At 51.5% G+C, this 27,213-nt stretch overlaps 12 protein-coding genes across 12 annotated transcripts; 6 read left to right on the top strand and 6 right to left on the bottom strand.

The window, feature by feature from the left end:
- Nucleotides 1-77: 77 nt before the first annotated feature.
- M438DRAFT_140529 (uncharacterized protein) lies at nt 78-543 on the bottom strand. The gene has a single exon (XM_029898881.1). The coding sequence runs from the start codon at nt 415-417 to the stop codon at nt 130-132; it is 288 nt and encodes a 95-aa protein (XP_029764317.1). The 5' UTR covers nt 418-543; the 3' UTR covers nt 78-129.
- M438DRAFT_266564 (putative FAD synthetase) lies at nt 442-1,101 on the top strand (the record flags this gene model as incomplete). Its single annotated transcript, XM_029900122.1, has 2 exons — nt 442-852; nt 907-1,101. Coding segments are annotated over 2 exons (606 nt in total), but the record flags the coding sequence as incomplete, so codon positions are not given.
- A 703-nt stretch (nt 1,102-1,804) lies between these two features.
- M438DRAFT_332583 (sulfite reductase) lies at nt 1,805-6,496 on the top strand (the record flags this gene model as incomplete). The annotated part of the gene is made up of 3 exons (XM_029903522.1): nt 1,805-1,835; nt 1,890-2,026; nt 2,084-6,496. The coding sequence occupies 3 exons, from the start codon at nt 1,805-1,807 to the stop codon at nt 6,494-6,496; spliced, it is 4,581 nt and encodes a 1,526-aa protein (XP_029764315.1).
- A 631-nt stretch (nt 6,497-7,127) lies between these two features.
- On the top strand, nt 7,128-10,085 carry M438DRAFT_332582 (uncharacterized protein; the record flags this gene model as incomplete). The annotated part of the gene is made up of 3 exons (XM_029903521.1): nt 7,128-7,138; nt 7,194-9,934; nt 9,991-10,085. 3 exons carry the CDS (start codon nt 7,128-7,130, stop codon nt 10,083-10,085), a joined length of 2,847 nt encoding a protein of 948 aa, XP_029764314.1.
- Nucleotides 10,086-10,781: 696 nt separating this feature from the next.
- On the bottom strand, nt 10,782-12,987 carry M438DRAFT_266274 (uncharacterized protein; the record flags this gene model as incomplete). The annotated part of the gene is made up of 2 exons (XM_029900094.1): nt 10,782-12,561; nt 12,614-12,987. The coding sequence occupies 2 exons, from the start codon at nt 12,985-12,987 to the stop codon at nt 10,782-10,784; spliced, it is 2,154 nt and encodes a 717-aa protein (XP_029764313.1).
- Nucleotides 12,988-13,214: 227 nt separating this feature from the next.
- M438DRAFT_343214 (uncharacterized protein) lies at nt 13,215-15,843 on the bottom strand. The gene is made up of 2 exons (XM_029904935.1): nt 15,656-15,843; nt 13,215-15,506 (listed from the first exon to the last, which is right to left on the bottom strand). Exon 2 carries the CDS (start codon nt 15,473-15,475, stop codon nt 13,394-13,396), a length of 2,082 nt encoding a protein of 693 aa, XP_029764312.1. The 5' UTR covers nt 15,476-15,506; nt 15,656-15,843; the 3' UTR covers nt 13,215-13,393.
- A 518-nt stretch (nt 15,844-16,361) lies between these two features.
- M438DRAFT_362930 (UDP-glucose 4-epimerase) lies at nt 16,362-17,958 on the top strand. The gene is made up of 3 exons (XM_029907612.1): nt 16,362-16,665; nt 16,719-17,404; nt 17,459-17,958. The coding sequence occupies exons 1-3, from the start codon at nt 16,637-16,639 to the stop codon at nt 17,860-17,862; spliced, it is 1,119 nt and encodes a 372-aa protein (XP_029764311.1). The 5' UTR covers nt 16,362-16,636; the 3' UTR covers nt 17,863-17,958.
- A 196-nt stretch (nt 17,959-18,154) lies between these two features.
- Nucleotides 18,155-19,122, top strand: M438DRAFT_343212 (uncharacterized protein). The gene is made up of 2 exons (XM_029904934.1): nt 18,155-18,698; nt 18,752-19,122. Exons 1-2 carry the CDS (start codon nt 18,267-18,269, stop codon nt 18,920-18,922), a joined length of 603 nt encoding a protein of 200 aa, XP_029764310.1. The 5' UTR covers nt 18,155-18,266; the 3' UTR covers nt 18,923-19,122.
- A 141-nt stretch (nt 19,123-19,263) lies between these two features.
- M438DRAFT_343211 (scavenger mRNA decapping enzyme) lies at nt 19,264-20,388 on the top strand. The gene is made up of 3 exons (XM_029904933.1): nt 19,264-19,343; nt 19,403-20,053; nt 20,110-20,388. Exons 1-3 carry the CDS (start codon nt 19,277-19,279, stop codon nt 20,343-20,345), a joined length of 954 nt encoding a protein of 317 aa, XP_029764309.1. The 5' UTR covers nt 19,264-19,276; the 3' UTR covers nt 20,346-20,388.
- A 268-nt stretch (nt 20,389-20,656) lies between these two features.
- Nucleotides 20,657-22,590, bottom strand: M438DRAFT_352838 (uncharacterized protein; the record flags this gene model as incomplete). Its single annotated transcript, XM_029906820.1, has 3 exons — nt 20,657-22,167; nt 22,218-22,369; nt 22,430-22,590. 3 exons carry the CDS (start codon nt 22,588-22,590, stop codon nt 20,657-20,659), a joined length of 1,824 nt encoding a protein of 607 aa, XP_029764308.1.
- Nucleotides 22,591-23,136: 546 nt separating this feature from the next.
- Nucleotides 23,137-24,420, bottom strand: M438DRAFT_343209 (cysteine proteinase). The gene is made up of 2 exons (XM_029904932.1): nt 24,273-24,420; nt 23,137-24,208 (listed from the first exon to the last, which is right to left on the bottom strand). The coding sequence occupies exons 1-2, from the start codon at nt 24,355-24,357 to the stop codon at nt 23,508-23,510; spliced, it is 786 nt and encodes a 261-aa protein (XP_029764307.1). The 5' UTR covers nt 24,358-24,420; the 3' UTR covers nt 23,137-23,507.
- Nucleotides 24,345-27,183, bottom strand: M438DRAFT_343207 (Sec1-like protein). The gene is made up of 5 exons (XM_029904931.1): nt 27,085-27,183; nt 26,994-27,031; nt 26,843-26,930; nt 25,796-26,781; nt 24,345-25,746 (listed from the first exon to the last, which is right to left on the bottom strand). Exons 1-5 carry the CDS (start codon nt 27,116-27,118, stop codon nt 24,793-24,795), a joined length of 2,100 nt encoding a protein of 699 aa, XP_029764306.1. The 5' UTR covers nt 27,119-27,183; the 3' UTR covers nt 24,345-24,792.
- Between the last annotated feature and the right edge of the window lie 30 nt (nt 27,184-27,213).

The following is a 27,213-nucleotide window of genomic DNA, read 5'->3' as shown; positions in this document are numbered from 1 at the left end:
GAGCATTTCACGTGCACGGTCTGCATTCGCGGCGAAGAGTGAAAGTGTTTGGCCGACGCGGGGTCGCTGGGTTGCCCCACTGTCTGGATAGCGGACGTGACGGCATCTCCGTGTCCTCGACAGCATCTCTCATGCATAGTCGAGTTTGTGTGTCGCATGCCGAAGCATCGTAATGCCAGAGACCCTGCTTGGAATCCGCAGCGATGACCAGGGCCGCACCGAAACAATAGCTCCTGGCCAGGAGGAGCATCTGCCCGCCCTCTGCGCAAAGGTGCATGCCCGAGTCACTGCCTTTCTGGCCGCCCAGGCATCCACCGATCGCCTACGAGGCGTCCAGGAGCAGACTCGCTTGAGTCTCAAGGTCCTCGATGAAGCACTCGAGCGATACAGGTTGGTCGTGGATCTGAATGGCTGCATTGAGTCGGGCTGATAAGCATCCACAGTCTGGCCGAACTGTCCCTTTCCTACAATGGAGGCAAGGACTGCTTGGTCCTGTTGATCCTCTATCTCGCCGCGCTACACGCCCACTCGGTCAAGACGTCAACGCAGCTGCCAAACACCCTAGAGTCTGTCTATATCGTGTCGCCTCATCCATTCCCTGAAGTCGAGGACTTTGTACAGCTATCCATCGACACATACCATCTGGACTTGGCACGCTATGCCAGATCTATGCGACAGGCCTTTGAAGACTATCTCCACGACAAGAGCCATGTCAAGGCCATCTTTGTGGGCACGCGGAGGACAGACCCCCATGGAGCTACTCTGAAATACTTCGATCCTACAGATAGAGGGTGGCCTGCTTTTATGAGGATACATCCTGTAATAGACTGGCATTACGCCGAAGTCTGGACTGTAAGACCTTCACATCTGTTGATGCGCCAGAAAGACCCGACTGACCATTTATAGTTCATACGACACCTAGACATACCTTATTGCTCGCTCTACGACAAGGGTTATACATCTCTGGGAGGAACTACAGATACATATCCCAACCCTGTGCTCAAAACGGCAGGCGACAAGAACTCAGATGCAGATACAACATATCGACCTGCTTACGAGTTGGTCCAGGATGAGGAGGAGAGATTGGGCAGAGACAAATGATACAACGACAAATCAAACCATGTATATTCTTCCAAGCGGACAGCGCCGACAAGCACAATTTCCCTGCCGGTGGCCCCCAGAATCGTCGGCAGTTGATTCTCAAAGTGCCATTATGTTGCAAAATAGTGGCGGTGGCAAGAACGGACTTTTACCATTTCACATCAGTTCATAAGAAATTGAACTGAGTGGTGACGACCATGACTTGTCGTGAGGCAAAGCTAGACGAATCCAAACACAACACTCGGGCTCTGTCGCAACAGTCGATGTTGTCGGGGTTTGGGTGAGGCAGAAGGGCAAAGACAGGCTCGGGCTTCGCTCGCGAACAACCGACAAACAAAAAGACGGGCGGAGATCTATCGAGATGGCTTGGCAACGCCGTGGGGATATCTACTGGCCAATCAAGGTAGCTCAAATGTCACAGCGGCCGGTGTCGCAGATGTCGCCATTCCTGAAGAGAGGAAAAAAGTCACCCGGCGGCCGCTACTCGTACGGGCAAGAGGCGACTGCTGGGGACTCGGTCTGAGATGAGCAATTGAACGGCAATTCTGGTCACGCCGCCATCAACGCCTTCCTCCCCCGGCTATTTTTCCAATCGCCCCCACTACCTGTTTCCCTTCCATTGTTCTCCTTTCTATCTCTTTTGAACTCTCATTCTTGTATAGAACCTCTTGTTGGGTTCGGTATTCAGGTCATCTTTGCGGCAATGGCTTCCATCTTGACTGCTGGAGAGGCTGGTAAGCAGGCTTCCGAGTGCTGACCATCCGCGAACATTCACTGACCACGACCAGTCGCACGCATCGCATACCTGGCCAGCGACGTTGTCGTCTCTGTCCAGCCTTCTCTTGCAACCGACTCCGAGTTCTCCAACTTCTTCACAACCTATCAGCAGAACAAGGCTTCAGGACTCAAGTCTACATCCCCGGTGGTACGTTCTTTACCCCTCTAAACAGCTGCTTCGTGCGACTGACTGTTTTGGCTTCAGATTGTTCCTGTAAAGCACAATGCAGACCCCCTTCTCTCGGCTTTCCAGCCCCTTCGTTCGGGCAAGCTTGTCTCGGTAACGACCTCATCCTCGATCCTGGTCCGCTCCGTCCCCCACCTCTACAAGCTCGCACAATATCCTGTCGTCTTGCACGTCGCCCTTCAACCAGCTGGCTACCCTGACTACTCAGACATCACCTCGATCAGACAGTCTGGATTCACCTTCCTCCAATCTGAGTCATTGCAAGAGGCACAGGATCTTGCTGTGACAGCACACGCTCTGGCCATCAAGTCTGGCAAGGGTGTCATCCACTTCTTCGACTCTGCCAATATCTCCAACGACAACCCCATCACACAGGAAGACAGAGAGCTTGTAAAAAAGATTTTGAACATCGAGCAACACCCCGCAGCTGCATCGACAGAGTCTAGTCTCTATGCAGATGAGGGCAGGGTTGCCACCCGCACTACCGCTGTTTCTACTGGCGTCAACGGTTCAGTCACACCCGAGCGTACAGGAGCATCAAATGAAAAGTCTGTCTCTGCGCCGATCAGCGATCGTGAGTCATCTAGTAGCTCCAGCTCTGACGGTCGCAATGGCAGCAGTGATGGTGCATCAGTCGTGTCTTCCAACGCCACTTCTGTGGAGTCTGTTTCCAGCCGCCCCATCACTTCCGAGGATATTGATAACTTCGCCACCCAGATCTGGTCTGAACTGTTCGAGTCGACTGGGAGACAGTACAAGGCTTTCGAATACTCTGGACCCGTGGATGCTGAATCGGCCGTTCTCTTGTTCGGATCCGACACCGCCCTCTTTGCTCAAGAAGTTGACAAGGCCACCTCCTCCGATGAGTTCTATGGTGCTGGTATTGTCACTGCCCGTCTTTACAGACCCTGGTTGGGCTCAAAGCTCCTTCAGACTCTGCCCAAGAGTTTGAAGAGAATCGCCGTCCTTGAGCAGATCCGTCGCAAGACTACTCGCTGGGGTCCCCTCCTCCTCGATCTTCTTGTCACCATCAAGGCATCAGGTAACGGTGGCCCTCTGATTGTTGGTCACCAACTTGGATACATCGAGCCTTCCACTATTCGTCAGGCACTCAAGGGTATCTTCCAAAACCTGTCTTCACCTTCACCTATCCAGAACCTCGAAATTGGTAACCACGAGGGTCCCAAGGAGAACGAGAAGGATTTTGAATTGGAGCAACCCAAGGTTGAGAATGCATACATGAAGATTCTTGACCAGCTGTTCGGCGAGCGTCTCTACGTTGCCAACAGAATCGGTGCCGACAATGCAGGTGTCTCGAGCGAGATTAGTGCAAACCCTGAGTACGGTTTCGGTTCCCTTGTCGCTCGTACCGAGCACAGAGACCGTTTCATTTCTGAGGTGCAGACTGCTGCCAAGTCTGGTGACTTTGCCACCGAGGCTCCTAAGCAGCAGCTTTCACAGTGGTTGCTCGAGGCTCAACAGGCCTCAAAGGCAAACAGCCTTGCACCCGAGGTCATCTCCGGTCTTGACAGCGACAAGTCTGCTCTGGCTACCGAGCTTCTTTCCAACAAGGGACTTTTCTACAAGGAGTCGCAATGGCTTATTGGTTCGGACGCATGGTCTTACGACTTGGGCAACTCTGGTGTCCACCACGTCCTTGCATCTGACAAGAACGTCAACATGCTTATCATTGACTCGCAGCCTTATTCAGAGAGAGCTGCCGCCGATGCCGCCAGAAGAAAGAAGGACATTGGTTTGTACGCCATGAACTTTGGCAACGCTTACGTAGCCTCCGTTGCTGTTTACAGCTCTTACACCCAAGTCTTGCAGTCAATGCTCGAGGCTGAGCAGTTCAACGGACCTTCGGTTGTCGTCGCATACCTTCCTTACAGCAAGGAAACCGACTCGCCGCTGTCTGTCCTGCAAGAGACCAAGAAGGCTGTTGATATCGGTTACTGGCCTCTTTACAGATGGAACCCTCGCGCAGAGGAGAACGGCGAGGAGAACTTCCAGCTTGATTCTGAGCGCATCAGACAAGAGCTCAAGGAGTTCCTCAAGAGAGACAATTACCTGACTCAGCTCATGAAGAGACACCCTCAATTCAGCGCGAACCTTTCCCAATCTTACGGATCGGAGGTTCGCCAGGTTCAGAAGCGCAAGGCCAAGGACTCTTACAGCAAGCTCCTTGAGGGCTTGCAGGGCGCTCCTCTGACTATCCTGTTTGCTTCAGACAATGGTAACTCGGAGAACCTTGCTAAGCGTTTGGGTAACCGCGGCAAAGCCAGAGGTCTTAAGACCATGGTCATGGCTATGGATGATTACCCTCTGGAGGACCTCTCAACTGAAGAGAATGTCGTCATGATCAGCAGTGTTGCTGGTCAGGGTGAGTTCCCCCAAAACGGCAGAAACTTCTGGGAGGGCGTCAAGAACTCCACCGATCTTGACCTTGCCAGCGTGAACTTCTCCGTCTTTGGTCTTGGTGATAGCCACTATTGGCCTAGAAAGGAGGACAAGATTTACTACAACAAGCCTGCAAAGGATCTATACGCCAGAGTGGTCACACTTGGTGGCAAGTCTCTTGTCGACTGTGGCCTTGGTGATGACCAGGACCCTGACGGTTATCAGACTGCTTACAACGAATGGGAGCCCAAGCTCTGGGACTCACTGGGTGTTGGTAACGTTGAGGGCCTTCCCGATGAGCCCCCACCAATCACCAACGAAGACATCAAGATTGCATCCAACTTCCTCCGCGGTACCATTGTCGAGGGTCTCCAGGATCAATCCACCGCTGCCATCTCTGCTGCCGACCAGCAGCTTACCAAGTTCCACGGTACATACATGCAGGACGATCGTGACATCAGAGATGAGCGCAAGGCTCAAGGTCTTGAGCCCGCATACTCTTTCATGATTCGTTGTCGCCTGCCTGGTGGTGTCGCTACTGCCGACCAATGGGTCCAGATGGATGCTATCGCCTCGACATTGGGTAACGAGACCATGAAGCTGACCACTCGTCAAACCTTCCAGTTCCACGGTGTGGTCAAGACCAAGCTGAAGCCTGCAATGCAGGCCATCAACAAGGCTCTCATGACCACCATTGCCGCTTGCGGTGATGTCAACCGTAACGTCATGTGCAGCAGTTTGCCTGAGCACTCTGAGTACCACGCAGAAGTTCACGCCAGCTCCAAGTTGATCAGCGACCACTTGTTGCCTGCTACTACCGCGTACCACGAAATCTGGCTCAAGGATGAGAACGACGTCAAGACCCAGGTTGCCGGTGACGCTGTCCAGGACCACGAGCCCATGTATGGTCCCACCTACCTGCCTCGCAAGTTCAAGATTACTATCGCCATTCCTCCTCACAACGACACTGATGTCTACGCTCACGATGTTGGTCTTATCGCTATCAAGGGTGAGGACGGCCACCTTGCTGGATTCAACTTGCTTGCTGGCGGTGGTATGGGTACCACTCACAACAACAAGAAGACCTACCCTCGCACTGGTAGCATGCTTGGTTACGTTTCCAAGGATAAGGTCCACATTGCTTGCGAAAAGGTCATGCTTGTCCAGCGCGACAATGGTGATCGTAAGAACCGCAAGCACGCCCGTCTGAAGTACACCATGGACGACATGGGTGTCGACGTCTTCAAGTCAGAGGTTGAGAAGTACTGGGGTGACAAGTTTGAGGAGCCTCGTGCCTTCCACTTCAAGAGCAACATCGACACTTTTGGCTGGCAGAAGGATGAGAACGGCAACAACCACTTCACCATGTTCATTGAGAATGGACGTATCGAGGATACTGCTGACTTCCCCATGAAGAGTGGCCTGCTCGAAATCGCCAAGGCTCACAAGGGTGAGTTCCGCCTCACCGGTAACCAACATCTCATCTTGTCCAACGTCACCGACGAGGAGTTGCCCAAGATGAAGGAGATGTTGGCCAAGTACAAGCTGGACAACACAAACTTCAGCGGACTCCGCCTTAGCAGCAGCGCATGTGTGGCCTTTCCCACTTGCGGCCTTGCCATGGCTGAATCCGAGCGCTACCTGCCCGAGCTCATTGGCAAGCTTGAGGGTGTGCTCGAGGAGAACGGTCTTCGTCAGGACAGCATCGTGATGCGCATGACTGGATGCCCCAACGGATGTGCTCGTCCTTGGCTCGCCGAGGTCGCCTTCGTTGGTAAGGCCTACGGCGCGTACAACATGTACCTTGGTGGCGGTTACCACGGCCAGCGCTTGAACAAGCTCTTCCGCAGCTCTATCATGGAAGAGGAGATTCTCAGCATCATGAAGCCGCTGCTCAAGCGTTACGCAGCTGAGAGAAACGACGGCGAGCAATTTGGAGACTTCTGTATCCGTATTGGCATGATCAAGCCCACCACTGAGGGCAAGTACTTCCACCAAGACACGGCCGAAGTGGAATCCGATGAGGAGTAGAGATATACCCCGTAATTTCTTGTCAAGTTCTTTCACCAGCATGTAGATTGGCGTTTTGGGTAGCGGCACTGGGTGGGCATTTGGTTTCAACAAAATTTGTACATGAACTGCCATGAGAATGAAATAGTATTCGATTGATTGAAAATGTAAAAGTATTATTCAACATAGAATGCAATATCTCGAGCGCCGATGACTTCCAATTGCCCTGTTGAATAGGAGGGCTGAAGGAGAGCAAGAGGTGGGAAAAGCGGCTAGACACGGGACAGAGGCGGAGACCAAGACGGGCGCGACCGAGGCGAGCGAGCGGAGAATGACGACGCTCGTGATGGTATTACACGATGTCAGGGCTTATCTCTGTTGGACAAAGACATTGGAATAGCAGATATCGGTATCGCACGAGTTGTGGTTTCTTTGTCGGGCTTTTGACAGACGCATCAGGAAGAGGATTCATCTCGGCATGCCGGGCGCAGTCGGACACAAAGAAGGATTCTTTCATGCACTTGACTTTTGAGCGGCTTGAGCGAATGAAGTGTTGCGACCAAAACATGCCGTGAGCGGGCACCTCATACTCGACCAGTCCTCGTCGCAGAACCTGACGCACAAACAACCCGAGGCGCTTTGCGGCGCAATCATGTCTTCAGTGTAAATGTGTCTGCCCTTTGCGTGTGGCTTCTCATGAGCTGACGATTGCGAATAGATCATTGAACGACGTCGTTGGCGCGCTGAACGCAACCTTTGCGCATCCCGATGCACCACAAGCGCTCCCCGACGAACTGTCGCGCATTCTCTCGGGCTATTTCACCAAACCGAGAAAAGAAGGAGACGGACTACACGACGAACTACGCTCCGTCTTCCGCCATCATGTCGAAGCGTATCCGAACAAGCTGCCTGCATTCGTGGCTGTCTTGAAGACTCTACGTCCTGCCATAACCGGCGACGACCACATTGCTCTTTGGTTTCGGAATGTCCTCGTACCGTTCGTCGACCAGCCGGCTCCCAGCCGATCCGCCATGTCGGACGCCCAGGATTTTGTTGTCGACTCGCTCTGCTACGATCCTGACAGCCCAGATGCTCGCGACAAGGCCCGTACCGCTGTTCATCTCAGCTCAGTCCTCCTCGATGCATTTGTCGCCCGTACAAGCTCTCGCCCCGAGAGCCCGTCTTTCCAAGCCCAGGACCACGCCGCTCGCCAACTACAGTTCATGCTGATCGCCTTTGCTCGTAAAACTCCACGTGATTTCTTTGTTGCCGTCGATGACTTCCTTCTAAAGCCAGAGACACGTCTGCAGGCTCTTGATCTGCTCGCTGCCTTTCTGGAACAGCAGCACGCCCATCTGCACTTGGTCTTGGACACAACTGTCGTCGAGCATCTCCTCAAATGTCTCATGAACGACACAGCCACAGTTGTCGTCTCGGCTGCTCTGAGGTGTCTCATCATGCTTCTTCCACACATACCCGTCACCGTGTCTTCTCAGCTTCCCAGGCTGTTCTTGGTCTATAGTCGTTGCCTCTGTTGGGAAAAGTTTAGCGCTTCTAGTACGAAAGCTCAACGAGACCTTGTAACAGATGATCGCGTTCGTCGCGATTCCGACTCCGATGCTGACACTGATCATGACGACCAACTCGACCCTACCTGGCAAATTCTGCGTGCCTTGCCCGATATGCCCGAGTCTTCCGCGCCCGAACTTTTGCATTACTTCACTTACCTATACGGCCTGTATCCTCTCAATTTCATGACTTATGTCAGGAAACCAAGAAAGTATCTCAAAAACATTGACTTTCCCGGCGCAGATGAATTCGACCTTGACCAAGCTGTTATCAGAAGTCGCACCGAGCAGTTCCAGCGAGTCCACTTCTTGCACCCGGCCTTTTTCACTACCACCATCGAAGAAGAGCTGGGCGAGAATCGATGGCTAAAAGCAGAGCCCTCGGAAGTCATTGCAGAATGTCATGGCTTATACGCTGGCGAGCATCCTATATTCGAGAGTCCTGTCCCTCCTCCATCAACCAAACTGCCCGCAGTCCCCAACTTCTTGACGTCCGCCTCGGAACCAACGCATCTGGACAGTCCTACCTTGCCTCATCACTTTGTCGAAAACTTCCCGGATCCTGTCACTGAGCCAACAACCTCCAAGGACCTCTCATACCTGCAACGAGAATTGACACTATTGCGCAATGAATTGACATTCGAGCGCTACCTCAAACAACAGCACGTCGCTGCTATTGGTCAGCTCAAACGCAACCACATAAAGGCGGTTACTGTCGAGGCCGAAACAGCCACGTTGATCAATGCGAATCGTGCTCTGCAAAAGAAATTGAGCGATTCCAACAAGTTCAATGAAAAGATGCAAAAGGAAACACAGGCTCGCAGAACCCACACAAAGCAAAGTGAAGAACAGCTTATGGCAAAGATTCGTGGTCTAAAGTCGGAGCTCGCAGATCAAGAGACGCTACAGCTTCGTCTCACCCAGGCTTCCAAAGATTGCGATCAACTCCGTCAATTGCTTGTGGAAAGTGAAGCTCGAGAATCCAGCAAACAAGAGGAACTCGAAACGGTCGAATCCCGTCTGAAGAATCTAGAAATGACCGACGAGCAGAGTTCAGAGCTCCAAAAGGAGATCCGAGGCTATCGTGACCAAGTATTGGCGCTCGAATCAATCCGAGCAGAATACGAACTGGCTAAACAGGAGCTTGAAAGCACCAAATTCATATTGCAGCGTCGTGAGCAAGAACTCGAGAGGCTCAAAACTGCACATGAAGCCAAAATGCAAGAATATGATCTACGTCTCAAGGATGCTTCAGAAGGGTTGACGGCTGCAGAGCAACCGAATCTTGCAGTCACTGCACATCTTCACGAGCAACTCTCCGAGAGCCGTATACGACTTGCGCAGACCAAAGCCGCTTACAGTCAACTTTTGGAAGAGTTCACGAATTTACGTGAGTCCAGGGGAGCTGCTGATGGAGGCTATCCCATTCCTAGCCGCTCTGTCGACCCTGGCTATATGAACCAGGAAGGCAGTGTCAGGAGCTACAGTCCAGCTGGCTCGCGTCGTGCTTTCTACACCGACCGTGGCGCAGAGAATTTTGAACTGTTTGCCCCACACATGGAGTTTGGAAGAACTGCTTCGCCCGTCTCATCTTTGAACCAAAGCTACCCACCCGCACGTCCGTTGCGACCCGAAGCGTATTCACAGCGAGGCATTAACTCGAATCCAATGTCTCGAACTCAGGGTGCTTACTACGACGAACATGCGCTGCATCCAGCGGCCGCATATGGCGCGGCACGATCGACTTTCGGATCCGACCATAGCTCGCCACCCCCATCATCACTAGGACAAGAAGGCAATAGAAGTGTCTTCAGCTTCAACTCCGAGGCGTCAGCTGACCCCAGTAGAGAAGGCAGTAGGTCCAAGCCTGAGATCCGTGTTTACGGACGTGGTAAGTATTCAGTATCTCCTTCGTGATACTGATCAACGTGCTGATGTGTGTAATAGGTGGTGCGCAAAATAACAAAAAGAAGGACAAGATCGAGAAGTCGGAAAAACCCGTAAAGAGCAACGGCATCCGAGGGCTGAGAGGGCTGATGTAAAGAGCCATTTGTAGATCTAGGTCTTAAGAATCGTACTCATGAGATGTGTTATATGACTCCATGTCACTTCCCTTCAAGATTCAACGTCGATTCTTGAATTGTTGATTGTAACCTACTTTTGTACCTACTGAGTGGCACGAATGGTTTAGTCCCGATCAATTACACAATGATCCTTTGCCTTCTTTACGAGGCTACAAGAACCTGGACGCCATGCTGTGGCGATACCATATTCGGTCTCAATCACTTGAGTATTCAATAGATCCGCTGCAACTGTGATGACGGTGCTTTTAATGTACACAGAAGGAGGAATGCAGCACCGATGGTTGGATCAATGAAGCTCTCGGTATGTGACAGGGTCATCCCAGCATCCGTGTTTACTTGGGAAAGTTGGCATGAACGAGCCTCGAGCATAATAATGGGGTTTCCAGAGAAGCAATGGAATTGTCCAGAGAGAGGAACGATCAAGCATGATTGCCGACAGGCACGCGCTGCAACAGGCGGTCTCGATTGCATATTGTGACCAAGTGTTGCTTCTTTCCTACTGACACAAACAAATGAGTGGTTCAAAAAGCAGGCAATTGAAAAGACTTGAATATTCAGGCTCGATAAGAAAAAAACCAACAATGATGACAGTACAGAGTGATGAGACAAAACAAGACCTTAAGGGGAGAAGAACTAAAAAATGAGAACAATCCACTATCTGGTCGCCCTCAGTATGATCTTGACTGGCGACTTCTTCGTCCTGATACCAGCCAATTCGGTCGGCGAAAGAACATCTGTAGAAGGCAACATACCCAGTCTGTCAAGTGTGACGATCTTCGCACTTTCATAGGGGTAATAGGTATCATCACGTGGCACACCCTCCTGAGTCGAGGGCGCCCCTGCCTCCTTCTGGGCAGCTCTATCCTCAAGAGGACAGGCCAACAAGCCCTCTCGCTTGAGAAGTTTGTGGTATACTCTCCAGACCTTACGCAGGGCTTTGACTTCTGTTGGCCAGGGAACGGGAACTTGTTGAGTTTCGTGTACAGTGACGCTTGTGAAACACATCTCGATGGTTTTTGGACTGATGGGGCTGAAGGGGCTTGTGGGTTCAGCTTCAATGATGTTGTTATCTTTTAGCCATTTGTCGAAGCGTTCGAGTATGGCTTCGGCCCCGAGATTTTCGACTTCGTGACCAGTGTAGCGGAGTATGTAGCGAATGGTTTCGATGTCGAGTCGTTTGGTGCCCGAGTTGGGGTGCTGTTCAATATCCCTGCGCATGCTGATATATTTGTTCATGCCGCTTTGATTCAAGAAAGGAACGCTGCGGGTAAAGTGGCGATCGCCAGCGATGGTGTCTGATCCTTGTTCAACGAAATCAGTACAGCGCATGAATGCTTGAATAGTGGCAGAGTCCATGAAACCGGACATGGAGAGGTTGATCATATCGATGAGATCCAGTATCCTGACTTTGGACATGGAAGTACCGAGTTCGGCGCTGGGCGTCATACCCAAGGCCAGACACCAGGCATTCATGATGGTGAAGTAGCCACATTCCCAACCTCCTGGTTGAATCGGTACTGCATGATGAGTGACTTCGGTCAATCCGGGCTGGTTTTCCAAAGCACCGTACCATAGTGAGTAGCGTAGGGTCAGCCTGATGGCACTATCATAGTGGTTTGTAATGCCAGAACTGTTGTAACAGTGGATCTCGGGTCCAGTCTCGGTCATTCTGGCATGGACGAGGACCCAGTGGCTGCCATTAGATCTGTTGTCCGAGTTGAATGGTAGCAAAAATTCGGCTCTAGGGCCGATTACAGAGTTGTCGTAACCTTGGGGTCTGATAGCATGCCTTGCCTGCTGGTAACTAGCCTCGTCGATTTGAGCAAAGGGGACGTCATTCTCCAACTCGATCGCTGTAGTGACCGAGGCGATGGCTCGGTACACGACGCTGTCCATAAGCCACTCTTGATAGTCGGCACCAGGGTACTTGGGGGCTTGGTCATCGAGCTCGACCTTAGCTCGATCTCGAAGGGTCTTCCATTCCTGCAAGCGCCATTGGAAGTATTCGCAAGCCTCAATATCCTCTGGCTGGCGCTCAGGTTGGAATCTCAGCTTGATCCCACTATCATCAGCTTCGCTTTTGCTGCTTCCGCTCTTACTCGAGGAAGAACCAGCAGATTCTCCAGACGCTTTCTTCCGTTCCTGCTCTTTCGCGAAAGCTGCAGCCATGCGACTGGTGGTTTCGTGGGTTTCCCTGCTTGAAGGCGTGTAGTCGACACCATCGCGACTCAAGCACAGAAAGACGCAACGTTGATCGTACTCCAGGATCGAAAAAGACGGGAAAGGCCCAGCGACATAATCGCGAGAGCTCGGGAAACTCTGTCCATTGATGTTCAGAACCGTACCCTTTTGCACGAATGCAAACCAATGGAAAGTAAGCTCGCTGGTCACTCGACGAAATCTGATAGTTCTGGTTTCGCCATTGCCTTGGGATCTGATGAAAGTGTCAGCTGGATCACCAATTGAATTGCAGGGGGGATACTTACATCATCAGTGTTTCGCCCGATTTCACGATAAAAGACTGCAAAGGGTCCAACCAAAGGATCTGCTGGTCATTGCATGAACCTTGGAGATTCTCACGAAGTGCAGGTCTGTCTTCAGTAGTGCTATATGTTTCATATGTCGTTTGAATAACTGGTCCAAACTGTCTGAGAGTTTTGACGAGATCTTTGCCTGGCTGGAAGTTGTTGCCGAAAGGTGATGGGAGCAGGGATTCCACTGGTGTATAGACTTCCTGATCGAAATCAGGAGCGCTCCATCGAGTTGGCTTCGGAACTTCCGTCAGACGACTCTTCTTCGCTTGAGGAGCTTCGTTGGACATGCTTTGGTCTTCTAACTTTCTCTTGAGATTTGGGGTCATTATTGTGGGTAGATTTGTCGATGTTGTTCGCCGTCAGGACAGCAGCACGCACAACTTAACAAGATATCAATGCCTCTCTACATGAAAGACCTTTATCGAGTGCCGCTTTCGGTTACTTCGCCGGATCCGTCAGCATGTACGAACACAAAGGAACTGCGAAACAAGGAGAGTGTTCGGACCGGATTGTCCTACTTGACGGTCAATGCGTAGCAGATCGGTCTGTAAGGGTCATAAAATCTGGTCTTGGGACTGATTGACAAGAATGAAAAATGGTACAAAGAAGGCAAAGCTGGGGTATCTAGAATAACAACAACAACACAGGGAATGGATTAATCGACGCTCACCGCTAAAAATTTCCCACCGTGAAGCACAAATATCAGAAATGTGCCATGCCTCAGAGCTCGCCCTAAGTACTGCTCCCAACATCCGCAGATTCTGGATTACCATGCATTCTAATACGATAGATGCATGTCCAGTCTTGTCCCCAATTGTTCATGACTCTGATAACGGCGAAGTCGACAAAGCCAATCGTTCCATACACATCTTCGAGATCAAAATTCTGGACGTGGTTGAGAGCATGGATATCGTACTCGGCTTTACCAATGCAGGCGAGTCCAGCCTCGGGCGCTTCTCCACAGCTTAGATGCGAGTTATGAGTGTGGGCAGCAGCACTAAATTGAGGTCTGACCCATATTTCAAACTCTTTAGGGGCTGCTCCGATATCGAGAGTCCCTGTAATAGGCATGTGCTCGATAGTTATGCTGGTCGGCTTCATGGCGCGGGGCATGATTACACCAATCTGGGCCTTTCCCTTCTTGTCCGACGCGGCAGCACACCAACAGTCCGATGGTTCTTCCCATGGTGTCAGAGCATGGAATGGCGAAGGATGCCCACGTCCCTGATAGTCGTGTAGGTTTCTATTCACCCATTGCCAGATACCTCCTAGTTGCCGAGGATGAGTTGGAGAAGTGTATTTGGGATGAACAGTAGCGCCCAAGGTATGCGAGAAGAAGTTGACGCTACGGAGTCGGAGCTCTGTGTTCCGAGCTATGTTTGCGAGCGCCAAGCTATGTAGTTGTGTGGTGCCCTTGCTATCAGGAATTTGCTTGATGATGTCAGATACAGTCCTTCGCGCAGTGATCTCTGTCGACTTTAAAACCGATGCCTCGAATGCACGCAGTTGTGTAGAAAATTCTCCCTGGAGCATTGCGTGGTTCTCGTTGACTGCAGCAGCTAGGTCGTCTTTGGTTATGATTTGTTGATGTTGAAGCGTCTTCTCGACAATGCTTCGAGCATGTTGCTCCAGCTTCTTCTCATTGACGTCAAGAAACCTCTCCCAGATGTTTCCGTATTCACGTTGATCTAGTTTTGCGTCCAGTGCTCGCCAGAAGTCAGGCGGAAATTCCAGTTGACCAGTTTGAGCGTTCTTACGGACCATGATCTGGTCAGGAAGTATCGACTGGAGGCGCTTGAGCGCGTCAGAATCGATATCCCGTACTTGATGTCTCACGCCTTGCATATCAAGCTCTAGAGTCTGCACACGTTTTGATAGGCCATCGTGCCCAAAGGTGCGTCTTTGAAGGTAAGAGAGCGGGCTAATGGCGTACTCGCCTGCTTTGTAGCACACTTCTGTACCCTTTTCCAGTAGCCCAAGCCATCTACTTGGACCGAATAGGAACAGTAGTAGCAGTGCTGTCAGCAGGGCAAGAGCCGTTCGCCTAATCTGTGGTGATAATCGCTCCCAAGAAATATCCAGGTCTTGCCATCGACGATGCAGTGTCTCAAGAAGGACGGATACGTCCCAGGGTTGGGCTGCATGTCTTTCCTCGTTTGTGGGCAGAGGTCGTAATTCTGCAACTTTTCGAGATCTAATCGAAGGCGGCATCGATGTACCGTATGAGAATTGTGTCTCTAGGTCGGTGAAGCTACCAGCGCCTATGGACGGCTCCCGGTAGAACGAGGGACTGCCAGTGGGCACAAAACCACTGTGTCGGTAGTCGTCCCCAACATCATCGTTGTCGGTGCTGTCATTGGCGTTGTATTGTAGATAAGAAGGGGTCGTCAGCCTTCGTGTGGTGGATTTGACACTGATAGCAGCGACAGACGACTTGGACGTGGTTGGCCGGGTGGCGGCAGGCGCCTTGCGTATGACTGGGCGTGGCGGAGGCAAAATGTCAGGCTCAATCATATCTTCATCGCCAGTAGTGCCAACATCGTCAGCAGTGCCAACATTACGGCTGACTGCAGCACCTCTATCGACGCGAAACCGAGCGGCAAATCCACCAGCAGTGCCAGCAGGGTCTTCGAGCTGCGTCGATAACTCTACCTTACCAGCTGCACCATACGCGTGCGATGTTCCTGTAGGGACCGCAGGAAGAGCTTTTGGTGTCTTTGCGCCTCTTGGTTTGCGACTTCCAGCAACTGATGGCGCTGGGGTTGCGCTCAGCCGGGTTGAGCCGCGTGTCCGCCGAGCTGGTGTTTCTGACATTGTGAAGATCGCAGATTGATAGCTGGCAATTCTGATGTTGACAAGGTTAGTTGTTGTTCATCTCGAGATCATCCAGGTAATATCCATTGAGCAATAGTGATTGTTGTTATTGTTATTGAAAGAGTTGACGGCAAATCAAGATCGGGAGTGCCCGCGGAACAATAGTAGGTATTCACTTACTGAGTGTATCAAAGTGACGGTTTGACAGTGGAGGTGGTTTTGGGACGCGAGTTGTCGCATCAACGCGACTCGAAAATTTGATATCACTACGACTGCAGGTGGACTGTTGCTAACAAACAATCCGACATTCGAAGAAGTACAGCCAAGCAAGACATCAATGCAACTCCAGTCGTGCGTATAGACGAAGTTCTCCGTTTGCGGTCAGCATTCCTGCCTGTCGTTCCTGCTACAAAACAACGCGTTCGGATAGAAGTGGTCCAAGCGTCGGCATAACTCTGGCTTGCATTACTTGCATTAATCGTTCATAGATGGACCTAAAGGCAAGCATGTGGAGAAGTAGTTACAGCCCTGTCAGTGGCATAGAGCCTGGAAAAGGAGGTTCTTGTAAAAAGGAGGCAGCGAACTCAAGTTTAGCTCGTAGAAAGTGCACCGTAGATGCAACAGCAACAACGGCTTCTCTGTGTGTTGGCTGTGCAGGAATAGGGTCGCAGGAACGATAAGCAGCCACAAGCGATGGATGGATGCACATCATTGCATGATCCGCGGGATGCTCAAACGTACTAATCTCCAGCACACGTCAACTGAAAGACAGCAGCAGAATGGTCATGTCGAAATGCAGCACAGTAGACGAAGAACAACAACGGATAAAAGGAAAATCTACATGGAATACGAGCAAAAGCTGAGATGTTCCGGGTGGGCCTGCGGATAATAAAGAGTCGAAGCAAGAAGATGTTGAAATTGGCATGAAATTTGGGGAGCGCCTCTGTCATCAGTTTTCCCCATCAAGGGGCAGGACGTCTCCACACTGTGCCAGGGTACGACAGACACAAGGTGTGATCCCCGATGCTGTCGTCGCGTCGGCTGAATAGCAGTTAAAGACTACAAGTCGCCCCTCTCCCCTCTCCCCAACATCTGGCCGAGACTTTTCTGTTTCAAACACCTGCTGCTCTTGTCTCGCTTGTCGCATACCACCACACAACAATGCCCGTCGGATCAGTTCTTGTTACCGGGTAAGTGACGCAGCGCGCCAGATTGCCCCGCCATGCGCTGATTGATGCGACAGTGGCACCGGATACATCGGAGGCTTCACCGCCCTCGCCCTGCTCGAGGCCGACTACAAGGTCGTCATTGTCGACAACCTGTACAACTCGTCCGAGGAAGTCATCAACCGCATCGAGACCATCTGCGGCAAGCGACCCGCCTTCTACAACGTCGACATCACCGATGAGAAGGCGCTCGAGAAGGTCTTCACCGAGCACCCGGACATTGACAATGTCATCCACTTCGCAGCTCTGAAGGCTGTCGGCGAGTCTGGCGAGATCCCCCTCGAGTACTGGCGCGTCAATGTCGGCGGCTCCATCGCCCTCCTGCAAGCCATGACCCGTCACAATGTCACAAACATTGTCTTCTCATCGTCAGCTACCGTCTACGGTGATGCAACCCGTTTCGAGGGCATGATTCCCATCCCCGAGCACTGCCCTCTGGGCCCTACAAACCCCTACGGCGACACCAAGTATGCCATTGAGAAGCTGATTGGCACCCACGTCGAGGCACAGCGCAACAACGCTGCGAAGAAGGGCGAATCCGGTGCCAAGTGGAACGGTGCTCTCTTGCGCTACTTCAACCCCGCCGGCTCCCACCCTAGTGGAATCATGGGCGAGGATCCTCAAGGCATCCCTTTCAACCTGTTGCCCTTGTTGGCCCAGGTCGCTGTTGGAAAGCGTGAGAAGCTTCTCGTCTTTGGTGATGGTGAGTGGCTATGCACACGCATGCTAGAGAATCTCCGAACTGACTGGTGCACAGACTACGACTCAAGAGACGGCACTGCCATCCGCGACTACATCCATGTCATTGACCTCGCACAGGGCCATCTCAAGGCACTCAACTACCTCCGCGAACACCAGCCCGGCGTTCGCGCATGGAACCTCGGCACTGGCAGAGGCTCGACCGTTTTCGAGATGGTCAAGGCCTTCTCGCACGCCGTTGGACGCGACCTGCCATACCAGGTCGTCGACCGCAGAGCCGGTGACGTTCTGAACCTGACTGCCAACCCTGCCAGAGCCAACGAGGAACTCAAGTGGGAGACCAAGCTTTCACTCGAAGATGCATGCCGCGACCTGTGGAGATGGACTGAGAACAACCCCCAGGGCTACAGACAACAACCGCCGAAAGAGTTTGTGGAGAAGGCCATCGCTGCTCGCAAGTAAGCGTGCAAGGTTGGAGGACGACGGTAATGGCTTGAAGACATTCTTTTTTTCGCACGCATAGATTTTGATGTTACGGACGCTTTTTCCAGAGGCTGGACTATCAGCCACGTGAAGGCCAGCAGGAATTCTGGATCACACACACATTATACCCAAAAGTACAAGCAAGTATGCAAAACTAATATAATCCGTTTTTGGAAGTTTAATGAGTTTTTACGCCAAAACGTCACGCTACGTCATTGAAGTGACGCGCCGTTGTTCAGTCAATGAATGGGATGTCGACCATCAAGAAACACACAACACGACTTTGTGTTCGTCTATAATCGCACATAAAACACTGCGCCATCTTACATCAAACTAGCGCACTTTGAACCTATCACCACCCACAATATAATTCCAAAATCAACATGGCACCAAAGAGAAGCACGTCGTCGACTTCGGCGGCGCAGCGTAATCAACCAACTCTCTCGTTCGGTAAGCAGGGATCAGCCCGCGTCACCAAGACGGCCCTTGCCCAGCGCGATTCGAAGACGACCAAGAAAGACAACGCCCTGCTCGAAGTTGTGTCAAATCATGCCATCAACCAAGCCACTACCGCCGATGCTGCCATTGAAGAACAAGCCGACGCCGAGCTCGAGGAGATCAAGGCTGTGAAGACCGAGGAAGCCTCCAGCGGCAAGGACGAAATCGAGACAAGAGCCAGACGCATCACAGATGTGCAGATCAAAAAGTACTGGCGCAGCAAGGAAGCCGACAGAATAGCCCCGCGCGTACATCAACAAGGGCTTGACGTGGCCGAGAAGATTCTCCGAGAGTTCGACATGAGTGGACAATACGGTGTAAGTTTAGATGTAGTGCTGGTCGTCAGAAGTGGTCACTAACTATGTCTTAGCCCTGCATCGGCATCGCCAGAGTCAAGCGGTGGAGGAGAGCAAGCACGCTGGGCCTCAACCCTCCTCTCGAAGTGCTCGCCGTCTTGCTCAAGGAGGGAGACAAGAACAAGACCAGAATGCAGCGTGCTCACGTCGATGAGTTGATGAGCTCCAGATTTATCGAGACTTGAAGACGACATGATTCCACGACGACAACAAGGGAGGTTTGCTTGGACGGGCGATTAGCATGCATGGAATGGAGTTTTACGGCGCGAAAGATTGCTTTTACAAGATAGCTGGCCGGCTGCGGCTTTGATGGCAGTCGGAATCATGACCTAAGATGAGGCATTGCTTAGCATAGTAATAATGAGACAAAGATATCCCACGACAAACGACATGTAGCTGAGATGTACAAGTGTGCAAAGATGGCTAGGTGATTGCAGTCATGGTCGCATTGGGTATCGAGCCGAGTGGAGAGGTGGAGCATGCACGCAGCTCAATTGTGACGAATTGGTAAAACCACATTCGAAATACCCAACATCGACATGGCGGCATTGAAAAACGCAGAGGCTCTGATTCCTCGATTCAAGTTCGAGAAGCTGTTGAATCAAGGTATCAAGACTCGAGTAGAAGAAAGAAAAGAGGACAAGTCATAACGCGACAAGAAATAGACCAAGCCGGACGCCGCATCGTCTTGCAGGGCACCATCGACTCTGAGCCCGCCCTCCTCCTCGCCGAACGCGCCGCCTTCGATTCCGATGAATCACACCTGTCAACCTTGAGCAACTCGCTTTCACACATCCAGAACCTCGGCGACAATGACATCTACCGCTGGTACATGGCCCACAGCGGTGTTGGCGAAGGGCAACCCGCCGACTTGAAGATCAACCTCATCTACCCCTGCACCGAGCAGCATCTCAAGAAATACAGAGCACAAGCTGTCCGCCATGTCACAGAGACTCCCCATGTCTATCGCGACCACGTCAGGCCATACATGAAGACCAAGCGCGACCAAGGCCGACTGAACTGGGTCTTCAACATCCTCGACGGACGCACCGAGCAAGAAGACGTTCTGTTCCGCTCGCCGCATTCCACCACGACAGAGGATGAGAGATACCTATTGTTGCCGGATCTGAACTGGGATCGCAAGACGTTGGGAAGCCTACACTTGCTCGCCCTCGTCGAGCGTAGAGACATTTGGAGTCTACGCGACCTCAAGAAGAAGCATGTCGCCTGGCTGAAGCGTATCGTTGCAGACATCGCCAGCACTGTTTCTCGTCTCTACAGCATAGACGCTGATATGTTGAAGTGCTATGTGCATTGTGAGTACCCATGTCGTTGCCACATCTTCCTGCTTCCTGTGCCAACAAGCTTCCAGATCAACCTACCTACTACCATTTCCACATCCACATTGTCCACGTGTCGCTCGAAGCTGGTGCCACACAGGCTGTAGGCAAAGCTCTGTCGCTCGACAACATCATCTCGCAGCTTGCAACCATGGCTGGCGACCAAGAAGCCGGCATGGACAACGTAGACCTGTCCTTCACACTAGGCGAGGCCAGCGAGCTATGGACAGACGTATTCTTGCCTTTGAAGGAGAAGCGCTTACAATAGATTGATATATCCTTGACTTTGATTTATGATTTTTTGATTCAGATTATGCTTGACTTTCTAGATTCGCTCTTCTACTTCTCCCCTTTTCAGAGAGCCTGTGTCCCTCCCTTTCTCTTTCCAACCATGATCTCATGAAAAACTCCCCAACCCTCCCCAAAATGTCTTATGTGTGCTAGAAAGAAGATGCGCAAATCGCTGTGCAAGGCAAAAGAAAGGAAATTGAGAAAGTAATCAATGGCCGAGAAGAAGAGCCAGCTTCTTTTCACCACCTCGCTCGTTGTTGTCCAGTCGGTCATTAGGGTAGTGTAGAATCACTCCTTGGTAGGACTGGGCGTCATATCGAATGCAGAGTTCTCTCTTGTCGGACTCACGCATTCACTCAGTCTTCGCTCGAACCACTCGTTTGCAGGATTGATGGACGAGTTCCTCGTCGACATCCTGCTCTGACGATCCGCTCTCTCAAGAGCCAATCTTTCTGCCGCTTGCTCAGCAGCCCTATTGGCTCTATCCGAAGTTCCGGAAAACGTCTTTTTATGCATGGGAACCATGGGTTTGGCACTGCTCGAAGAAGCAAGTCTGTTTGCTCCGCTGAGACGGTTTGCTTTCGTGTCGGCTTGAGCAGCCACTGCTGATGCCTCTTGCTCTTCTCTTTCCAGCGAAGGCAAGCGCTTGGGTGCGGGAGTGTTCCAGCGTCTTCGCTTTCTCGTTGTAAAAGACCAAAATTTGAAGCTGCCGAGAAAAGTGCCATCGGCGCCTGGAACGTGTTGCCAGGGCTTCTCTCGCCATCCGAAAACTACACAATCTACTGTTCCGGCGATTGTCACGCAGAAGGTTGAAAGGAGTGCTAGGATGGGGATGGGGTTTGCTGCGTAGTGGTCCGAGTAGTTGAAGCTGTGGTAGACAAAGGGGATTGTCCAGACCATGAGGTAGGTGATTGGGTAAATGAAGAGAAGGCGTAGTTGGCGTTGAATGGCTCGGCGTCGCTTTTTGAGAGGTGTGTCTGCTGAGGCAATGTCTGCTTTGTCTCCACTTATCATTTGGTGGCCTTCTTCGATGGGCGCAAGGTTGACTGATTGAGCACCTGCTGCAGCAGTCATGTCTGCCGAAGTCCTCCATGATGCGACGGTTGATACAGATTGCCTTTGCACCTTGGCTTCTGGAGGCACCTGAAGGAGCTCGTGGTGAGTAGTTCCATCGGTGAGGATAACGACGTGACTGCTTCGTCTGGACTGATTTGCTGAATGCACCTTGAAGCCCTCGGCGGAAGAGTTCAAAGAGGTCGGCCAAGTGGACTGGCTACCTTGGCTGGAGCTGCTCGTAGGAGCCTGGCTACTTGCAGTTTTGCTCTCGGTAAGATTAGAGAGATCTTGCAGTTCCCCAGCGTTGGGACCTCTCTTCTTCGCCACTCGCAGGTCTTGTGTTCCTTCTCCAGGCATGGTTCCCAGACTTTCTCCATATCCATTGGTTCCGGTGCTCGAGTCCTTGTCGTCTTCGCGAGCAAAAATCTTGAAGCCTTGGCCGACATGCAAGTAGATGCGGAAGGCGACGAACATGATGTAGAGCCAGATGAGATATCTAGGGATCCATTGCAATGCAAGTCGGTACCAGTAAGGACGGATAGGCAAAGTACAGAAGGGTCCTTGTGCAATGTATCCTTCGCGTCCTTGAATAAAAGCGAGGACGGCGCATAGGAAAGGGAATACAAACCATCCTCCCATTACGGTGTGTCGGAACCGATACAAGCCGTCGTGGCCAAACATTCTACTACCTGTGCTAAAAATTTGAAGGTACATGTGGAACGACATGATGAAGATTGCATAGTCTGTTGACGGCATCAGTACAGCAATCAATGGTAACAAGATGGACACATACCGCAAGCCATAGTTGAGGCCTGTAACAAGAAACCAAACCCTTGACAGAAAGACGAATGTGTGTCGATTGAGCCGCGGTGAAGAGAAACACCCGAAAAGCTTATGTACCATAACGATTTAAAGAAGTCGGCCACGACGAGATACAGGATCAGACTGTGTGTGTTGTTTAGTCAAGTCGTCTCACGAAGTTCCATGAGAAAGCCTGCGACTCACTTTCTGCGAAAGTTGCGTCGCATCATGAAAAACCAGTAAATAGTTATCAGTGTACCAATGACACTGAAACTAGAAGATATTGTCGCAACAATTCGAATCGCTCGACTCCATTCGTGCGATATGACTTTCGACGGGTCCTCGAGGTGACCGCCGAGACCCATGTTTGCTACACTTCGCTGCGATTTGACGAAGGACAGTTCACCACGTGGGGCATGAGAGAAATGCTGTATAAGAGATGGAGCAAGGGAGAAAAGGGCGTGCCCGCTCGAAGAGAGTGATTGTCTGAGTTGACTGAAGTCATCTCCAATGGCCGTTGCCAAGTCCATTTATGTTTCCTAGATGGTTCTGCCGATCAAGACTGTTTTGACAAAACCGTAAGTTGGTGCTGTCGAATGCTCCCGCTCCAACCGTAACGGCATCAACGTTCAATAAAATTATGACCGAAAAAGTACACATAGGCGACCAGATTTCTGTTCTAGATGTGCTTACTGACTGGTGTCTCCTGACTCGAATCAATATGCAAAGACAGGGCGTTGGTGACACGAGCAAGAAAGCAAAAACAAGATACAGATCAAGCACCTCGAGGGCTTGATAGAGAAACGGGTATGTTGTATGCAACACAGGTCAACGTATCCATGTGGTTATTGTTCGACCCTCACACAAGCCCGTTTGCAGACGGCACAAAGGGTCAAGAAAGGAGAAAAGGAGAGGTGAAGAAGATTTGCTGAAAGCAACCTCAGGGGAGCTAAAGATTTCAGTTCATACCATTATTCGGGGAAGTTTTAGACGGTTATCGGCACTTGCACTGATATCCTTCGTGGACGTTTTGCCGCATGCCTCATATCGAATTGCGGGCTCTACGGTGGTGCAGAGGAATGCACTCTTTTGGTGGTGTCGTTGTTTGGATTCAGACTTCGCGTGCCAAACCGTTCATCGTGCCGGCCGCATCCCTAGCTTACATACCTCATGAATCGTAAAGAAGAGGGCCTGGACCCACAAACACGTGGTGACCGTTTTCGTGGACTAAGCAACTCTCTGAGGCTCCTTTGTCCTTATGGCCGGTATTCTCGGCAATGCTTCAGTCGAGTGATTGCGAGAGGGCAATGAGACTGAAACGCAAATCGCCACCTCCGGCCTCAGTCTCTCGTTGAAGGAAACTGCGGACGCCCATGTTGAGAGCATTATCGCTCAGGACGTCTTCGTCTGGGGACAAGGGGCCTCTATTGAGAGGACCCTTGCGACGGCCATCCATCTCCCAGAGGTGATTGGTAGACGACTTGACGAAGCAGACATAGTGCAAATCAACGTTGTCCTCTGCTGAAGGAGCAGCAGTGTCTCCACCAGTGGCTGCGGCCTGATGTGCGTTTTCAAGAGCTTGAGATTCGTACAGCAGGTCAGCACGCTGGGCAGGCTTGAGGACGATGGCATCCTCAAGAAGCTTTGCCAGATCCGAGGCGGGAGTGATGAAGTCGCGAGCGGGACCATTGCTCACAGCATGGAGAACGCCAATCAAGCCGCAGGCGTTGCCGATAGTCTGTTTGTACCACACGACCTCCTCATTAGGGCCAGAGCCTTCGTACTCTGCCTTGTCGTGGTCTTCACTGTGACGGAATGATTCGTATGTGTCGCTGACAGGAAAGACTAGGAGGAGTGCACATGCCGGGCGAGGGACAAAGGCAAGCAGTTCGGGCTCGTCGATGCTAAAGACGTCGTGGAAGGCGAGCTGTGATGAGAGACCGAGTTTGTGCAGCAGCGAGCTCATTACCTCGGGGTTGTTCTCTGCCAAACATTAGTCATGATGCGCAAGATTGGTGACGTGAATCGGGTGCGCTTCTCTCCTCACCTAACGGAACGAACGACTTGCTTGCCGAGGAAGCAGGCGCGGTCGGTCCATGAGGATCCGCCTTCTCTTGCTGTGTTGATGCCATTTGAACTGATGCGACTGCTGTTGTTCTCGTTGACTTGCAGGGCTCGGGTAGTTGGCTGTGTGAAGGAGGATAGACGAGCTTCACATTCGGGGTGCGGGAGCCTTGAGCATTGCGTCACATGATTGAGTGCCTTGCCATCACGGTTGCAAACTTGCAGACTTGCAGTCTACGCGCCCGACTCAAGCCGCATAACAAATCTCAAGAAACATCCAGTCATAGCAACCGACTTCTTTGTGTGTTTACCATCAATTAAGATAATTAGTACATCACTTCCGGACGCTGCGCTAATTCCTTGCAAAAACTCACTAAGCGCCTGCGCTCTCCTATCTTTGAATAGAATTTACAGGAATACCAAAAGTTGCGGAAATATCGACATTTTGTCCCCAAACGCCTCCTAATGCTACGCTAACATTTTCAAGAAAAAGTTTTCTCTCCTCATCGCTTGCTCGAAAAGAAGTGTCGTTTCTTCTTCTCGGGATCCTTTTGAAGCTTTGATGAACTCGGCGCTGGTGTTGCTGTCGCTGTCCCGTTTGCCTGCTTTGAGTTGAGGCTCATGTTGTTCATGGCCTGAGTGGGCGGCTGAGCTGGCACGGCAGGTTTCAGAGGAGCCTGTACGGGCCGGGGTGCTGGTGGTGGTGGCTCGTCGCGCTCGAACAAGTGAGCAGGGGCCTGTTTAGGTGGTTGTTCGGCAGGTATACCTAGCTTGCGTTTGTCCGTACTGAGATCACCCACCTGTCGGAGGAAGAAAGCTGGTGTGAGCATATGGCTGGTGAGCAGGAACACCTCCTTATTACTCTGGCGCGTCATGTCATAGCAAACACGGCTCTCCGAGTATGTCGCACCACCTGCCATGAACACAATGACTCTTTGCCGGGGCTCTGTGGTTGACGATTTTGCTTTTGCCCAAGTTGGCTTGGCAGATCGTAAAGAAGTAGGCGCAGGGCCAATGTCGTTCTCACCAAGATCAATCGGTGGCTTAATGTAGGGGAACACGGTGGCATCAACCGTGTTGGTTGCATGGTTTGCCAACAACCGTTGGAGAGCTGTTTCGAAGCGACTCAGAGCATACTCTTCTTGAACCAAGGTCGGCGGTGGCTTCTGAGGGAATAGTGGAATAGGTGGAGGGCGGGAATCCTTCAGATTTCTTGATGTCCGAACTCCCAAAAGGCCAAAGTTGTGCAACATCTCGGCATGTTGAGGAGGCAGCTGAGCATGAAGCAAGAGTTTGATGAGATCTGCAGGAAGTAGACCATCCTTATAAATTAGATAGAGCGCAATCAAGCGAAGTCTGTCCGGCATAACAATAGCATCGTCGTCCAGAGTTCTTACGACCTGATCCGTTACGTGTTTCGGTTTTCGGTAATCCTCGTCAAGACCGGTAGCCAGAATCTGATAATCGAGTCAGTTGAAGATTCTGGCAAGAATAGTCTGTACATACCTGCTCCACTGAAGCCATGTCTGGGAGTTTGTGGCGCTGGAAAAGATCCATACATTCTTGGGCCATACCAAGGTGCAAAGAGTAAGCTCCCTTCATCTCTTCAAATTGCGGGAGACCAGCCAGCATGTCCTTGATAGTATTAAGACCATTCATACCACTAGGATCGCTCTCTTTGGTGAAGTGAGGATTTTCATCGATAAATTTCTGAAAGTCACCCATGAGCTTTTCGATGGTATCCTTCATGTGGAGATGGCGATTCTCGACCCAGATACGGTCCTTTTCCGAAATCTCGTAATCCTTTTCTTCCTGTTTAGGCGTTCCTTGATTGACAATGGTCTTGTAAGTGATTTTGTCTCCTTCGCGGATGGGGAGCAGATCGTGAGCCATTGCCTGGTAGGTGAACTCGTGGAGTAAAGGAGCAAAGACGTCCATGGATCTGTCAGTGATGTAAAGAGTGGCGCGAGGACGATTGCTTGGTGGAGGGAAGTCTTTGTGGAAGTTGGCATATAGATTGAGCTCTTCCTGGACAAAACGAGCCAGATGAGAGCAGAGTACACTAGCCTCATGGGTAGGAGTGCGTGGGCGGTAGTATCTGATGTCGGGAAATTCGCCTAGAGCTACACAGACACCGACAATCTTCTGGGCGAGATCCTCCATGTGCTGGCGGATGAGGTTGTTACAGGCGGGGTGGAATAGAATAGGAAAACTCCATGGGTCTCTGAAAGTGACAAGGTGGGACTCGCGAGGGAAGAAGTCGACGTTGAGTACGCGAAAGATTGTGATTTGGTCGCGGGCGACAGCAGATTTGTCCAAACGCTCTTTCATGTGTGGCGGGAGTAACGAGGTCCAGATCAGGTTTGTCTTTCTATAGCGTCGCCTTTCCAGATCGGCCATGACACAGTCGACAATGTGTGTTTGAGGAGAGATTAGGTAGATGGCGTCGACATCGGGGTTCTTTGGACGACGGTCCTCAATCTTCTCGATGTCTACGGGCAGCATGTGTCAGGGGGAGCGGCGGGTGGTGGAGAGTGTCAGGGGAGGGCATACTGGTAATGCTCTCATTCAGGATGTCGTCGGCATGGAGGACATTGTCGAGCAGTTTCTTGCTTGTGTCGTCGAGTACCAAGACTTTCCACTGTTTGGACTGGTTAGACGGAGGGGAGGATTGGCGACATGTTCAGTGGTTGCATGGACGTACTTGGCCCTGGGTGGTGGAGCGGATCACATTTAGAATGACTATCGGGTCATGGTCAGACTAAAGAGACGTGTCGGCAGATGAGGGAACTCACTGTCGCGCTGGGCGTCTATGATGGAGACGCCCATGCTGGAAAGAAGCGTCTTTGTAGGGAATTGGGCAAGAAGCGATGGTGACTTGGGTTGGTTGCTGGTTGCTGGTTGATGCTTGACAGCGGGAGATG

Source organism: Aureobasidium pullulans (assembly GCF_000721785.1).
Source record: "Aureobasidium pullulans EXF-150 unplaced genomic scaffold scaffold_3, whole genome shotgun sequence".
Lineage (NCBI taxonomy): Eukaryota > Fungi > Ascomycota > Dothideomycetes > Dothideales > Saccotheciaceae > Aureobasidium > Aureobasidium pullulans.
Note: the sequence above shows the minus strand (reverse complement) of the source record. Positions and strands in the feature narration are given on the sequence as shown.